Source organism: Salmo salar, chromosome 04 (assembly GCF_965601325.2).
Source record: "Salmo salar chromosome 04, fSalSal1, whole genome shotgun sequence".
Lineage (NCBI taxonomy): Eukaryota > Metazoa > Chordata > Actinopteri > Salmoniformes > Salmonidae > Salmo > Salmo salar.
The window spans coordinates 41,991,125-42,007,758 of NC_138294.1; the positions used below are offsets into that span (position 1 = coordinate 41,991,125).

General features: G+C 39.9%; 1 protein-coding gene across 3 annotated transcripts in view; it reads left to right on the forward strand.

Annotated features, from left to right (window-relative positions):
• The first annotated feature begins 10,669 nt into the window (after positions 1–10,669).
• The window catches only part of LOC106602903 (G protein pathway suppressor 2), a 41,362-nt gene continuing 35,397 nt past the window's right edge, over positions 10,670–16,634 (forward strand). The window contains exons 1-2 of one of the 3 annotated variants that reach the window (XM_014195891.3): positions 10,670–10,826; positions 11,760–11,877. In XM_014195891.3, the coding sequence (XP_014051366.1) occupies positions 11,784–11,877 (94 nt within the window). In that variant the 5' untranslated portion in view covers positions 10,670–10,826; positions 11,760–11,783. Of the gene's footprint in view, positions 10,933–10,977; positions 11,267–11,759; positions 11,878–16,634 lie in introns of those variants that run through there. The other 2 variants (XM_014195890.3, XM_014195889.3) reach the window with 2 other exon arrangements.

Below are 16,634 nucleotides of genomic sequence, written 5' to 3' on the forward strand. Positions count from 1 at the left end.
TGTATGGAGGAATCCTCACTGTCACTGATAAGCAGCTTGGCAGTATGCCCAGAATGTTGCTATGGAAACAACCGAGGTATCTCAGTTTCAAGGTCTCAACTTGGAGAGAGAAAGCCTTGTGAGGTATTGGTCAGTCACATGTGCGAGCCACCGGTAATGATTAATGAATTATGCTAAATCATGCAAATATAACTTGCCATACATAAGACAACTGCTGGGACTGCCCCAGACTGCCCCAGCTTCTGATAGAACTGTGATGTGTGCAGATTTTGTTGTAACCTCTCCAGCTTGCTGATAATAAATAGCTGCGACTTCTGTCCGTACAGCAGGCAATAGGGTGAGTACTCTGGAGGCCTGGACGCTGCTTTAGTGTGCAAAGATAATTACTTTCAGATTATCCTACCACCATTCCTGGTACCCGTCATGGATATCCCACTGGTCCGTTCATCCAAACCTGGAGTCACCATACATCTACACATTCACATTATATATAACTCACTGTACTATCAGTGTCAATTTCGAAATTACTGGAGGCCTATGCAAAACAATGCTACAACCACTGCATTATTAACCACTAACATGTAAGCTAACATTGACTGAAATCAACTAGCCTAGAGCTAACCAGCGCTTAGCCAAACTAAATTTGGTTAGCGTCAAGCTATCGAACTGTTAAAAGCTATTTTCGTACAAATATTAACACTAACACATTTTATCGGGAAATCACATATTTACATATATTACCTAAAGTAAACTGAGCCTTTGTTCATAGAAAATAAAACAGTTTGGATCTAAAACTTTGTTGAAAAAAAGTACAGAAAGTTTGGACCCTATCTTAATCCCTTCTCTTACATGTAAACCATTAGCAACCTTGGAAAAGTCCATTACTTACAATGGGGAAAAATACCAACCAGTTTTTCACTCATTACAACTAGAGGTCGACCGATTAATCGGCATGGCCGATTAATTAGGGCCGATTTCAAGGTTTCATAGCAATCCGTAATTGGCATTTTTGGACGCTGATTATGGCCGATTACATTGCAATCCATGAGAAGACTGCGTGGCAGGCTGACCACCTGTTACCCGTGTGCAGCAAGGAGCCAAGGTAAGTTGCTAGCTAGCATTAAGCTTATCTTATAAAAAACAATAAATCATAACATAATCACTAGTTAACTACACATGGTTGATGATATTACTAGTTTAACTAGCTTGTCCTGCGTTGCATATAATCAATGTGGTGCCTGTTAATCTATCATCGAATCACAGCCTACTTCGCCAAACGGGTGATGATTTAACAAAAGTGCATTCGCGAAATAAGCACCATTGTTGCACCAATGTACCTAAACATAAACATCAATGCCTTTCTTAAAATCAATACACAAGTATATTTTTTTAAACCTGCATATTTAGTTAAAAGAAATTCATGTCAGCAGGCAATATTAACTAGGGAAATTGTCACATCTCTTGCGTTCAGGGCAAGCAGAGTCAGGGTATATGCAGCAGTTTGGGCCGCCTGGCTCGTTGCGAACTGTGTTAAGACCATTTCTTCCTAACAAAGACCGTAATTACCTTGCCATAAGTTTACATAATTATGACATAACATTGAAGGTTGTGCAATGTAACAGCAATATTTAGACTTAGGGTTGCCACCGTTCGATAAAATACGGAACGCTTCTGTATTTCACGTTTTGTTTTTGAAATGATTGTTTCCGGATTTGACCATATTAATGACTTAAGGCTCGTATTTCTGTGTGTTTATTATATTATAATTAAGTCTATGATTTTATATTTGATAGAGCAGTCTGACTGAGTGGTGGTAGGCAGCAGCAGGCTCGTAAGCATTTATTCAAACAGCACTTTCTAGCGTTTGCCAGCAGCTTTTCGCAATGCTTGAAGCACAACGCTGTTTATGACTTCAAGCCTATCAACTGCTGAGATTAGGCTGGCAATACTATAGCGCCTATAAGAACATCCAATAGTCAAAGGTACATGAAATACAAATGGTATAGAGAGAAATAGTCCAATAATAATAATAACAACCTATAATAATAACCTATAATATAATAACCTAGAATAATAACTACAACCTAAAACTTCTTAATCGAAGACTCATGTTAAAAGGAACCACCAGCTTTCATATGTTCTCATGTTCTGAGCAAGGAACTTTAAACGTTCGCTTTTTTACATGGCACATATTGCACTTTTACTTTCTTATCCAACACTGTGTTTTTGCATTATTTAAAACAAATTGAGCATGTTTCATTATTTATTTGAGACTAAATTGATTTTATTTATTTATTTATTATATTAAGTTAAAATAAGTGTTAATTCAGTATTGTTGTAATTGTCATTATTACCAATCATAATTGGTCGACCTCTAATTAAAACTCCCTGCAATTGCCTTCAAACATCTCCAAACTCTTGGACCATGCAATTAACCAACATTTTGAGTCATATTTCACTTTTGCACATGATATACCTGAATTAATTGGCTAAAATGATGAGACGAAGAAACGTTCGTTTTCAGTAATCAGTCTCCAAGTGTCACGTCCTGACCAGCAGAGGGAGTAATTGTATTAGTTTTGGTCAGGACGTGGCAGAGGGTTTGTGTTTTGTATGTATTTCTACGTTCTGTCTAGTTTAGTTTTTCTATGTTTGGGATTGGGTGTTGGACTCTCAATTGGAGGCAGGTGTTTCTAGTTGCCTCTGATTGAGAGTCCTATATAGAGGTGTGTGTTTGGTTTGGTATTTTGTGGGTAGTTGTCTTTAGCACTGCTGTAGTAGTATAGCCTGTTAATCTGTCGGTCTTCATTTTGTTGATCACTTTATTTAAAATAAATATTCAAGATGAGCATCCACATTCCTGCTGCTTTTTGGTCCTCTCTACTCGAAGACAGCCGTTACACCAAGATTGAAGAAGAAATCTACAAGACCCTCACGATCGAAATACCACTTTCCATTGCTGCCCCAGCTCCCCCTAGAGGCAATAATCATATACATACAGTTGAAGTCTGAAGTTTACATACACCTAGGTTGGAGTCATTAAAACTCGTTTTTCAACCACTCTACAATTTTTTTAACAAACTATAGTTTTGGCAAGTCGGTTAGGACATCTAGTTTGTGCATGACACAAGTAATTTTTCCAACAATTATTTACAGACAGATTATTTCACTTATAATTCACTGTATCACAATTCCAGTGGGTCAGAAGTAACATACACTAAGTTGACTGTGCCTTTAAACAGCTGGGAAAATTCCAGAAAATGATGTCATGGCTTTAGAAGCTTCTGATAGGCTAATTGACATCATTTGAGTCAATTGGATGTGTACCTGTGGATGTATTTCAAGGCCTACCTCCAAACTCAGTGCCTCTTTGCTTGACATAATGGGAGAATCAAAAGAATCTGCCAAGACCTCAGAAAAAGAATTGTAGACCTCCTTAAGTCTGGTTCATCCTTGGGAGCAATTTTCAAATGCCTGAAGGTACCACGTTCATCTGTACAAACAATTGTACGCAAGAATAAACACCATGGGACAACACAGCCGTCATACCTCTCAGGAAGGTGATGCGTTCTGTCTCTTAGAGATGACGTACATTGGTGCGAAAAGTGCGAATCAATCTCAGAACAACAGCAAAGGACCTTGTGAAGATGCTGGAGGAAACAGGTACAAAAGTATCTATGTCCACAGTTAAACGAGTCCTGTATCGACATAACCTGAAAGGCCGCTCAGCAAGGAAGAAACCACTGCTACAAAACGGCCATAAAAAAGCCAGACTACAGTTTGCAACTGCACATGGGGACAAAGGTCGTACTTTTTGGAGAAATGTCCTCTGGTCTGATGAAAGAAAAATAGAACTGTTTGGCCATAATGACCATCGTAATGTTTGGAGGAAAAAGGGGGAGGCTTGCAAGCCAAAGAACACCATCCCAACCGTGAAGCACAGGGGTGGCAGCATCATGTTGTGGGGGTGCTTTGCTGCAGCAGGGTCTGGTGCACTTCACAAAATAGATGGCATCATGAGGCAGGAAAATGATGTGGATATATTGAAGCAACATCTCAAGATATCAGTCAGGAAGTTAAAGCTTGGTCGCAAACGGGTCTTCCAAATGGACAATGACCCCAAGCATACTTCCAAAGTTGTGGCAAAATGGCTTAAGGACAGCAAAGTCAAGGTATTGGAGTGGCCATCAAAGTCCTGATCTCAATCCTATAGAACATTTCTGGGCAGAACTGAAAAAGTGTGTGCGAGAAAGGAGGCCTACAAACCTGATTCAGTTACACCAGCTCTGTCAGGAGGAATGGGCCAAAATTCACCCAACTTATTGTGGGAAGCTTGTGGAAGTCTACCAGAAATGTTTGACCCAAGTTAAACATTTTAAAGGCAATGCTACCAAATACTAATTGAGTGTATGTAAACTTCTGACCCACTGGGAATGTGATGAAAGAAATAAAAGCTGAAAATAAATAATTCTCTCTATTATTCTGACATTTCACATTCTTAAAATAAAGTGGTGATCGTAACTGACCTAAAACAGGGAATTTTTACTAAGATTAAATGTCAGGAATTGTGAAAAACTGAGTTTAAATGTATTTGGCTACTTTGGCTATGTAAACTTCTGACTTCAACTGTACATTAAATGTAAATACCTGTGAGGCCTAGAAAATTATACAAGGGATGGCTCCATAAAATAACAAACAAAATAAAACACAAAAAATAGACCATACATATGTGTGCCTCTCACATATAACAATGGCATTTGCTTGGGTACCACCTTGACATCTCTGATCTGCTTGCCTCAATAAATTCATGCTCGAACATTGGTAGCCAGGATTAGCTATTTGTATCTAGTCTCCTAATAATTGCATAACGGTGCAAGTTAGACACATGCTATCTTTTGTTTGCATGTGAGCATGTCTTTTTTGTCTGTCCTGTCAATGTTGAGTGATCACACATGCCTCAGCACACATCGGTTACTTTGCCTGCTTGCAAATCTGTGTTAAAAGTGTGGATATTTCATAGTATTTCTGATTATGTTAACTCCCCAACACCAAGGAATTTTTTTATATGTATTTTTACAGAAAACCACAGAACCACCACTGCTGCCCTATATAAATCAAATCAAATCAAATTTATTTTTATAGCCCTTCGTACATCAGCTGATATCTCAAAGTGCTGTACAGAAACCCAGCCTAAAACCCCAAACAGCAAGCAATGCATGTGAAAGAAGCACGGTGGCTAGGAAAAACTCCCTAGGAAAAACTCCCTAGAAAGGCCAAAAACCTAGGAAGAAACCTAGAGAGGAACCAGGCTATGAGGGGTGGCCAGTCCTCTTCTGGCTGTGCCGGATGGATATTATAACAGAGCATGGTCAAGATGTTAAAATGTTCATAAATGACCAGCATGGTCAAATAATAATAATCATAGTAGTTGTCGACGGTGCAACAAGCACGTCCGGTGAACAGGTCAGGGTTCCATAGCCGCAGGCAGAACAGTTGAAACTGGAGCAGCAGCACGGCCAGGTGGACTGGGAACAGCAAGGAGTCATCATGCCAGGTAGTCCTGAGGCATGGTCCTAGGGCTCAGGTCCTCCGAGAGAAAGAAAGAAAGAACGAAAGAGAGAATTAGAGAGAGCATATTTAAATTCACACAGGACACCGGATAAGACAAGAGAAATACTCCAGATGTAACAGACTGACCCTAGCCCCCCGGCACATAAACTACTGCAGCATAAATACTGGAGGCTGAGACAGGAGGGATCAGAAGACACTGTGGCCCCATCCGATGATACCCCCGGACAGGGCCAAACAGGCAGGATATAACCCCACCCACTTTGCCAAAGCACAGCCCCCACACCACTAGAGGGATGTCTCCAACCACCAACTTACCGTCCTAAGACAAGGCCGAGTATAGCCCACAAAGATCTCCGCCACGGCACAACCCAAAAGGGGGGGGGGGGGGGCAACCCAGACAGGAAGACCACGTCAGTGACTCAACCCACTCAAGTGACGCACCCCTCCCATGGACGGCATGGAAGAACACCAGTAAGCCAGTGACTCAGCCCCTGTAATAGGGTTAGAGGCAGAGAATCCCAGTGGAGAGAGGGGAACCGGCAAGGCAGAGACAGCAAGTGCGGTTCGTTGCTCCAGCCTTTCCGTTCACCTTCACACTCCTGGGCCAGACTATACTTAATCATAGGACCTACTGAAGAGATAAGTCTTCAGTAAAGACTTAAAGGTTGAGACTGAGTCTGCGTCTCTCACATGGGTAGGCAGACCATTCCATAAAAATGAAGCTCTATAGGAGAAAGCCCTACCTCCAGCCGTTTGCTTAGAAATTCTAGGGACAATTAGGAGGCCTGCATCTTGTGACCGTAGCGTATGTGTAGGTATGTACGGCAGGACCAAATCGGAAAGATAGGTAGGAGCAAGCCCATGTAATGCTTTGTAGGTTAGCAGTAAAACCTTGAAATCAGCCCTTGCCTTAACAGGAAGCCAGTGTAGGGAGGCTAGCACTGGAGTAATATGATCAAATATTTTGGTTCTAGTCAGGATTCTAGCAGCCGTATTTAGCACTAACTGAAGTTTGTTTAGTGCTTTATCCGGGTAGCCGGAAAGTAGAGCATTGCAGTAGTCCAGCCTAGAAGTAACAAAAGCATGGATTAATTTTTCTGCATCATTTTTGGACAGAAAGTTTCTGATTTTTGCAATGTTACGTAGATGGAAAAAAGCTGTCCTTGAAACAGTCTTGATATGTTCTTCAAAAGAGAACATATCAAAGACTTCACTGGCCACTTTAATAATGGAACACTAGTCACTTTAATGTGTACGTATTTTGCATTACTCATCTCATATGTAAATACTGTATTCTATTCTACTGTATCTTAGTCTATGCCGCTCTGACATTGCTCGTCCAAATATTTATATATTCTTAATTACATTCCTTTACTTTAGATTTGTGTGTATTATGTGTATTGTTGTGAAATTGTTAGATATTACTGCACTGTTGGAGCTAGAAACACAAGCATTTTGCTACACCCGCAATAACACCTTCTAAACACGTGTATGTGACCAATACAATTTTTTTAATATAGGCTTACACTCAGATAAAAAGGTGCCATCTACAAACTAAAAGGATTTTTCCGCTGCCCTAATAGGAGAACCCTTTTTGGTTCCAGGTAGAACCCCTTCTGTCTCTAGGTAGAACCCTTTTGGGCTCTATTCCACAGAGGGTTCTACATGGAACCAAAAAGACTTCTACCTGGAACCAAAAAGTGTTCTCCTTTGCTGACAGCCAAAGAACCCTGTTGGAACCCCTTTCTCAAAAGAGTGTACTCAACAAGTTTAGCCTGTTAAGTTTAGACCATTTCATTCTATACTCACACATCTGCCTGGTATTCAAGATAACACGCAACATAGCACCACCACCTTTTAAGGTTTTTGTTCACCTCTGCTCAGACATAAATAGCGGTGTTCCAAGAACCACCACCAGGGGTGACTGTAGTATCCTCAAACAAACAAAAAGGAGACACGAGGGCACTCCACACTCATTTTAGATCCCAAGGGGTCTTTATTTTCATACTGTATGCTCTCACCACTATCTCTTTTGCCATCTTCTCATGTATTTTCTTGGAACTCCATCCATACACACACACACACACACACACACACACACACACACACACACACACACACACACACACACACACACACACACACACACACACACACACACACACACACACACACACACACACACACACACAGACAAACTACAGTAGCATCTTGTTTACATTTCTCACATTTGAGGCGTCCAGCTTTGGCCTTGGATGGATCATGCTGCAATGAGATGGGCACAGAGGTATGTTTGTACAGTCCTTTTCAGTGTGGCGGAAAATTAATTGAACAGGAGAATAGGATGTGGTTGCTTGTGGTGGGAGAACAGTGTGGGTGGTGGGTGAGAACATCCACAGTGACGCTGATTGGTTGCTCTGGCTCATCACTTCTTGACTAAAATAAAAATAGATTTAGAAATTAGTTTGACCTTGTCTTAGTTCAACAGCTGAAAAGCTTTCATTAACATACTTCCAGAGATAGCAAGACATTCAGTATTCACTGAATGAGGTAGCCTACCCATCCCCATTTACAAGTGAATTCACCAACAAAATAAATTATAATATAGCACATTCAATGACATTATTACTGTAGACTATAGGCTACTCCTGTATCTACCTTGTACAATACCGTAATCATTGAATGAAGTGCGTACCATCCACATTTCCAATTGTATTTATCAATTAGATAAATAATAGAAGCACATACAGTTATATTATTGTAGAATAGGCTACTCCTGTATTCACACTATATTAGGATACCGTTATGATTTCATTGGTCTTGTCAGGCCTGATTTTAAGGTCTTTGATCGAAGTTGAACGTTGTACCTCGTTAACCTCTTCAGTGAAAAGTAGTTATGCATCCCCTATTCAATTCAGTTAGAGTGTGAATGTGTAGAGCTAGTGACAGTGGAAAAATAAACCCATAGCTCCAGCACACGTTGGCATCGTCTTACAATGTAAAATATGTATATATCCCATAGCACCACGTGTGTATATTTTCATTTACAATTTAATTCATCCATGAAATAAATGATACTAGCACATCAAATTACGTTATTATTGTACAGTAGCCTATTCCTTTATCGACACAGTAAATTACATTGCCTACCTGCTTTCGACAGTACGTTATCAACTCATTATCAACAAAAAGTAATTATTTTCAAATAAGCCAAATTTGCCTTATCAACACAGTAGGCCTAAATATTTACTTACGATATCACAACTTAAATATAGCCTACTTACTCCTCAATCGGATCAAAGACATCTTGGTAATTATTTTGCATTGTTTCTAAGGAAACTATCTGGGGCAGACACTGCTGCTTGTATGAATGCCTGCGTCTCTGCCGAGCTCTTAAATACCATGTCCGTCTCTGGATTCCTTTGGACATTCCTAAACCCTAAATTATAACCCTTAACTAACACTAAACTTAACTATCTTACATTGATACTTGGTTGAGGTATGGACATCCCAAGGATCCTAAAATAGCCTACAAACTCCTCTATTCGACTGAAAGCCATGGACACAACTCTTATTGGTTGTCTGATGTAGGCTACTGGGAACTGGTAACAACACAGTTTGTGATTGGCTAACAACATTTAGATCTATACAGCGAGATAAAATAACATACCATGAGGTGTTGAGGGAAAAACAGATTAGATTGGGCATCATCTTTTCTAGGCAATTTGCGATAACAGGAAATACACAAGCTGTAGGCTACACTACTGGCTACTTCGGAATGTCGACTTGCACTGGAAAAACAGTCAGTTTCTAACATTTATTGTTGAGATTTAATTCATATAAATATAAACTATGCACCTTATGACTTTCATTAACATGCAAGCGTCACGCAGACGTTATTAAGCTGTTGGTATGACGACATGTTACACGCAGGCGTCACGCAGACGTTAATATCATGTCATGTCAGTCAGATGTTCAATGGTAGGTGACAGCCACAAGGTGGTAGGTTTGCCTAGGCTTAATTCTGGCACATATCACCCCCGTATGCTTAGGTACAGGACACCATTGAAGGGAGTGATTTCTGGAGTGTGGAGGTGGGGCAATTTACGTTGGAGATTTGTAAAAAATGTTATGTCTTTATTTTTTTAAAATCTTTTTATTTATTATTTTTTAAATTATTATTATTTTAAAATTATTGATAATTTTTTAAAAACATTTTTTAATTTAAATTGTATTTATTTAATTTATTTTTACGTTGGAGATTCCTGGTGTCTGCGACGCTCGCCGTTTGGTGCGACGCAGATCCAGTGGGGAGTGTGGTGAAACAGAGGTGACACAGTCTGTTCTTTTGAGCTTTGATTCAGTCTTTACCTGACAATGTAATGTTAGGATATATGAGTTATGCTGTCTCAGCTTTTGTGCTGAATACACTGCAGTGTTATAGGTGTTAGGTTTATGGTCATGTCGCAGCAGTGTGTATGAGGGAGATTTGAAGGTGTTGGACAGAGGAATGTGTAGTTTCGGTGGGAAAAGTTGTGTGTCAACTGTAGGGGTGTACATGTTTCTGGGGATCGGAGGTGTCCGGTACGAGAGAAGCAGGTTGAGGTGGCCAGGGTCAGAGTAGTGCAGAAAATGTTGTATTCTGACGCAGTGAAGAAAGTAGAGGAAGGTGGATCAAGGGTGAGGGATTCTGAGAGGATCTGTGTGAATAGTAGATCTGCGCCAGGACAGATGGATAGGCCAATGAGTGATATATGTTTTAGTAAGGTTGGCTTCTTAGCGTTCATAGCAATGGTTATCAACAGTACTGCTGAGATTTAACGTAAATCACAGAAAATGGATGTTGTGGTGGCATCTGCAGAGAAGTAATTGAGGATACGAGATTTGACTAAAGAAGAGTTACAGGGTGTGTTGAGTGGTAGTGTCCCGACCTCTCAGGTCATTGGCCCGGGGTAGGATCAGATAGGGTTTTACAGTAGTGGAATAACGTGGTGGGTTTTAATGAGTGTAGGGTTAGTAGGATAATGAAGAAAAAAATTGTATTGAATTTGACCCATTTTGTATCACAAAGTGTAACGGATTTATACTATAGCTCAGTTGGGGGCAGTAACGCAACAAATTGGATGCCAACAGCCGTTAAACTCCACCGAAGAAGAATAATTATTATTTCTTCTTCTGGCTGTCGTTAATGCATAAAGTGTCAAATTCCCACAGCTTTTTTGTTGCTGTTGATTTTGGCAACATTCAGAAACTCGGTAACGTCACACTCAACAGTATCAGCTGTAGTGTCAACGTTGGGCTTTTATAATATTTTATCTGCAAACCAGACTAACAAAGACATATTTTCTGGCACGGATAAAAGTGCGTTTTGAAAGGATTCTACGCAATAGTATTGCAAGACTGTTCGCTAGCTAGATATGCGAGGATGTGTAGTTTAGCTAGCCACAACGTTCGCTTGCCAAACTGTACATTCTTGATGTTTTTAGATAGCGTTGCTATCTAGCTAACGTTAGCTCGCTATAGAGTCAGGCTTCCCGTGTGTGATTTCAAAGTAGTCAGATTGATTTCCAAAAGTCACCAAGTTCACGTTAGCTAGTTAATGCTAAACTGCTCGTGTGAGATTACCATCGTGCAATTAGTCAACAAGCAAGTCGTCGTTAAAAGCTAGCTGCTAACTTGGCTAGCTATGTTACCGGTTTGTTAGCCACTTAGTAATACAATTTAGCCTATAGTTTATTCTTGATTATAGTGTTAGTTTGTTGTTGTTATTATTATTATTAAATATGGTAGCCTATGTCAAGGATGTGAACATGATTTTGTAATATTACGCATTTTTATTGTATAACGTTGCCACAAAACTGTCGAATCACAAAATCATGATCACATCCTCGACATAGGCTACCATATTTAAGTACAGTAGCTAGAGTCTGCTGCTGACATTTCAGCAAGTCAGTCATATTGTAGCTGGCTTCAGACATAGCTCGTTTGCTAGTTTAATATATTATTATAGTTTAGATTTACATTTATGGTGTTGTGATCTACTTATTAGGGAATATATAACAGCCTGATTGAGTCATGTATTGTTTGATTAATGAAGGACTGTGGTAGGCAAATAGATGTAAACATATGTTAGCAATGTCAGTGATGATTCGTGGGCTCACTTTCTTCCTGTGTCTGTCTGTTCTTAGCTGGCCCCACCAATCCCTACCATTATGCCTGCTCTATTAGAGAGGCCCAAACTGTCCAATGCCATGGCACGCGCCCTGCACAAGCACATCATGCAGGAGCGAGACCGCAAGAGACAAGGTAAGAAAGAACACTCTACCCAATGACACTGGGAGTTTGCAAACTCAAACAAAGTTACAGGTAACACACTGACCATGTTTACATGCACACAGTTTTCCGGATAGTGGCTCATATCCTGCTTAAGGTCGAATTCGGGATTAGCTGTTTACATTTGATATCCTGAGTATCCCTATTCTCATGAATAAACAAAATATTCCTAACTTAGGTTCATATGGGTTAAATGGAATAGTAACTGCGATATGGACGCTGACTGTAGTCATATAACCTCTCACATGTAGCATAATATTAACACCTGCAGATTGATGCATTTCTTTCAGTGAAATTATACAACAAACTTTTAATAAAACATTTTTATATATAAAAAGGAAGGGAAGTGCTGCTAAGGTACACAATAGTAGATTTTGGTAGACAGAAGGTGCTCTTTTGTAAAAGTGGTAAATTGGTAATCAAAAAGAAAAGAGGACCAAGGTACTCTTTTAATATAATTAATTAAAATGCCTTTATTTGTATGGCATGTTCAATGGAAACAGTTTAAAAACTCTGATGCGTTTTGGCTGCATGGCCTTCATCAGGGAGTACAAAGATATAATACATGTCCTCTTTTGAACATCTTTATTCAATCATCCGGTGAAATTCCAGAGCACCAAATTCAAATTAAATTACTATAAATATTTAACTTTCATGAAATCACAAGTGTAATACATCAAAATAAAGCTTAACTTGTTGTTAATCCAGCTGCCGTGTCAGATTTCAAAAAGGCTTTACGGCGAAAGCAAACCATGCGATTATCTGAGGACAGCGCCCATCACACAAAACATTACATACAGTTAGTTACCAGCCAAGTAGATTAGTCATGAAAGTCAGAAATAGCAATAAAATGAATCACTTACCTTTGATCTTCGTATGGTTACACTCACAAGACTCCCAGTTACACAAATGTTTGTTTTGTTCGATAAAGACCCTCTTTATATCCAAAACCTCCATTTTGTTGGCGCGTTTTGTTCAGTAATCCAATGGCTCAAATGCAGTCACAACAGGCAGACGAAAATTCCAAATAGTATCCGTAAAGTTCGTAGAAACATGTCAAACGATGTTTATAATCAATCCTCAGGTTGTTTTTAGCCTAAATAATTGATAATATTTAAACCGGACAATATAAAAGAAAAACAAGGAAGGCGCGCTCTCGGTCGTGCGCAGAAAACAGCTCTAGGGTCATCCCACTATGCACTCACTCAAGGTGGTCATTCTGCCCTATTTTTCAGAATAAAAGCCTGAAACAATGTCTAAAGACTGTTAACAACAAGTGGAAGCCATAGGGAACGGAATCTTCGTCCTATCCCTTTAATTGGTGGATAGGCTTTCATTGGAAAAACAGCCATTTCAAAATAATGGCACTTCCTGGATGGATTTTCCTCAGGTTTTCGCCTGCCATATCAGTTCTGTTATACTCACAGACATTATTTAACAGTTTTGGAAACTTTAGAGTTTTCTATCCAAATCTACCAATTATATGCATATCCTAGCTTCTGGGCCTGAGTAGCAGGCAGTTTACCTTGGGCACGCTTTTCATCCGGAGGTGAAAATATTGCTCCCTACCCTAGTGAGGTTAAAAAGTGAAATACTGTAGATGTGTTATCAAATGCATATCAAGGCTAGAGGCATCAGAACCCCTAGAAAGGTAGTTCTAACCTTGAATATGAATGGGCAAAGTGGTAAGAATAGGAGAGCCAAGTCTAGATAACAGCAACATGGACCACAACAGTTTAAACATAGCTTAGGGCAATAGAGCAATGTGAATTTTGTCTTGGGACAAGGAGTGGAGTAATATGATTTCTTTCTGCATCTCTTGATAAAATGTGAATACATGTGTTACAGTGAGGGAAAAAAGTACTTGATCCCCTGCTGATTTTGTACGTTTGCCCACTGACAAAGAAATGATCAGTCTATAATTTCAATGGTAGGTTTATTTGAACAGTGAGAGACAGAATAACAACAAACAAATCCAGAAAAACGCATGTCAAAAATGTTATAAATTGATTTGCATTTTAATGAGGGAAATAAGTATTTGACCCCTCTGCAAAACATGACTTAGTACTTGGTGGCAAAACCCTTGTTGGCAATCACAGAGGTCAGATGTTTCTTGTAGTTGGCCACCAGGTTTGCACACATCTCAGGAGGGATTTTGTCCCACTCTTTGCAGATCTTCTCCAAGTCATTAAGGTTTCGAGGCTGACGTTTGGCAATTCAAACCTTCAGCTCCCTCCACAGATTTTCTATGGGATTAAGGTCTGGAGACTGGCTAGGCCACTCCGGGACCTTAATGTGCTTCTTCTTGAGCCACTCCTTTGTTGCCTTGGCCGTGTGTTTTGGGTCATTGTCATGCTGGAATACCCATCCACGACCCATTTTCAATGCCCTGGCTGAGGGAAGGAGGTTCTCACCCAAGATTTGACGGTACATGGCCCCGTCCATCGTCCCTTTGATGCGGTGAAATTGTCCTGTCCCCTTAGGAGAAAAACACCCCCAAAGCATAATGTTTCCACCTCCATGTTTGACGGTGGGGATGGTGTTCTTGGGGTCATAGGCAGCATTCCTCCTCCTCCAAACACGGTGAGTTGAGTTGATGCCAAAGAGCTCCATTTTGGTCTCATCTGACCACAACACTTTCACCCAGTTGTCCTCTGAATCATTCAGATGTTCATTGGCAAACTTCAGACTAGAGGTCGACCGATTATGATTTTTCAACGCCAATTATTGGAGGACCAAAAAAAGCCTCTGCCGATTAATCGGCCGATATTGTATATGTATATATATATTTTTTTAATGTATTTGTAATAATGACAATTACAACAATACTGAATGAACACTTATTTTAACTTAGTATTTATGTATTATATTATCAATTTATCCTCAAATAAATAATAAAACATGTTCAATTTGGTTTAAATAATGCAAAAAACAGTGTTGGAGAAAAAAGTAAAAGTGCAATATGTGCCATGTAATTATAATATAATAAACACACAGAAATACGAGCCTTAGGTCATTAATATGGTCGAATCCGGAAACTATCATCTCGAAAACAAAAAGTTTATTTTTTTCAGTGAAATACGGAACCGTTCCGTATTTTATCTAACGGGTGGCATCCCTAAGTCTAAATATTGCTGTTACATTGCACAACCTTCAATGTTATTTCGTAATTATGTAAAATTCTGGCAAATTAGTTCATATACCCTGACTCTGCGTGCAATGAACGCAAGAGAACTGACACAATTTCACCTGGTTAATATTGCCTGCTAACCTGGATTTCTTTTAGCTAAATATGCAGGTTTAAAAATATATACTTCTGTGTATTGATTTGAAGAAAGGAATTGATGTTTATGGTTAGGTACAGTCGTGCAACGATTGTGCTTTTCTCGCAAATGCGCTTTTGTTTAATCATCCCCCGTTTGGCGAAGTTGGCTGTCTTTGTTAGGAAGAAATAGTATTCACACAGTTCGCAACGAGCCAGGCGGCCAAAACTGCTGCATATACCCTGACTCTGTTGCAGAGGTGACACATTTTCCCTAGTTAAAAGAAATTCATGGTAGCAGGCAATATTAACTAAATATGCAAGTTTAAAAATATATACTTGTGTATTGATTTTAAGAAAAGCATTGATGTTTATGGTTAGGTACATGTTGGAGCAACGACAGTCCTTTTTTGCGAATGCGCACCACATCGATTATATGCAACGCAGGACAGGCTAGATAAACTAGTAATATCATCAACCATGTGTAGTTACCTGGTGATTATGATTGATTGATTGATAGTTTTTTATAAGATAAGTTTAATGCTAGCTAGCAACTTACCTTGGCTTCTTACTGCATTCGCGTAACAGGCAGGCTCCTCGTGGAGTGCAATGTAAAGCAGGTGGTTAGAGCGTTGGACTAGTTAACCGTAAGGTTGCAAGATTGAATCCCCAAGCTGACAAGGTAAAAATCTGTCGTTCTGCCCCTGAACAAGGCAGTTAGCCCAGCATTGAAAATAAGAATGTGTTCTTAACTGACTTGCCTAGTTAAAAAATAAATACAAATACATTCGGCAAATCGGTGGCCAAAAATACCGATTGTTATGAAAACTTGAACGATTAATCGGTTGACCTCTACTTAGTACGGGCATGTATATGTGCTTTCTTGAGCAGGGGGACCTTGCGGGCGCTGCAGGATTTCAGTCCTTCACGGCGTAGTGTGTTACCAATTGTTTTCTTGGTGACTATGGTCCCAGCTGCCTTGAGATCATTGACAAGATCCTCCCGTGTAGTTCTGGGCTGATTCCTCAACGTTCTCATGGTCATTGCAACTCCACGAGGTGAGATCTTGCATGGAGCCCCAGGCCGAGGGAGATTGACAGTTATTTTGTGTTTCTTCCATTTGCGAATAATCGCACCAACTGTTGTCACCTTCTCACCAAGCTGCTTGGCGATGGTCTTGTAGCCCATTCCAGCCTTGTGTAGGTCTACAATCCTGTCCCTGACATCCTTGGAGAGCTCTTTGGTCTTGGCCATGGTGGAGAGTTTGGAATCTGATTGCTTCTGTGGACAGGTGTCTTTTATACAGGTAACAAGCTGCGATTAGGAGCACTCCCTTTAACCTGTTGGGGCTAGGGGGCAGTATTTGCACGGCTGGATAAAAAACGTACCCGATTTAATCTGGTTACTACTCCTGCCCAGTAACTAGAATATGCATATAATTATTGGCTTTGGATAGAAAACACCCTAA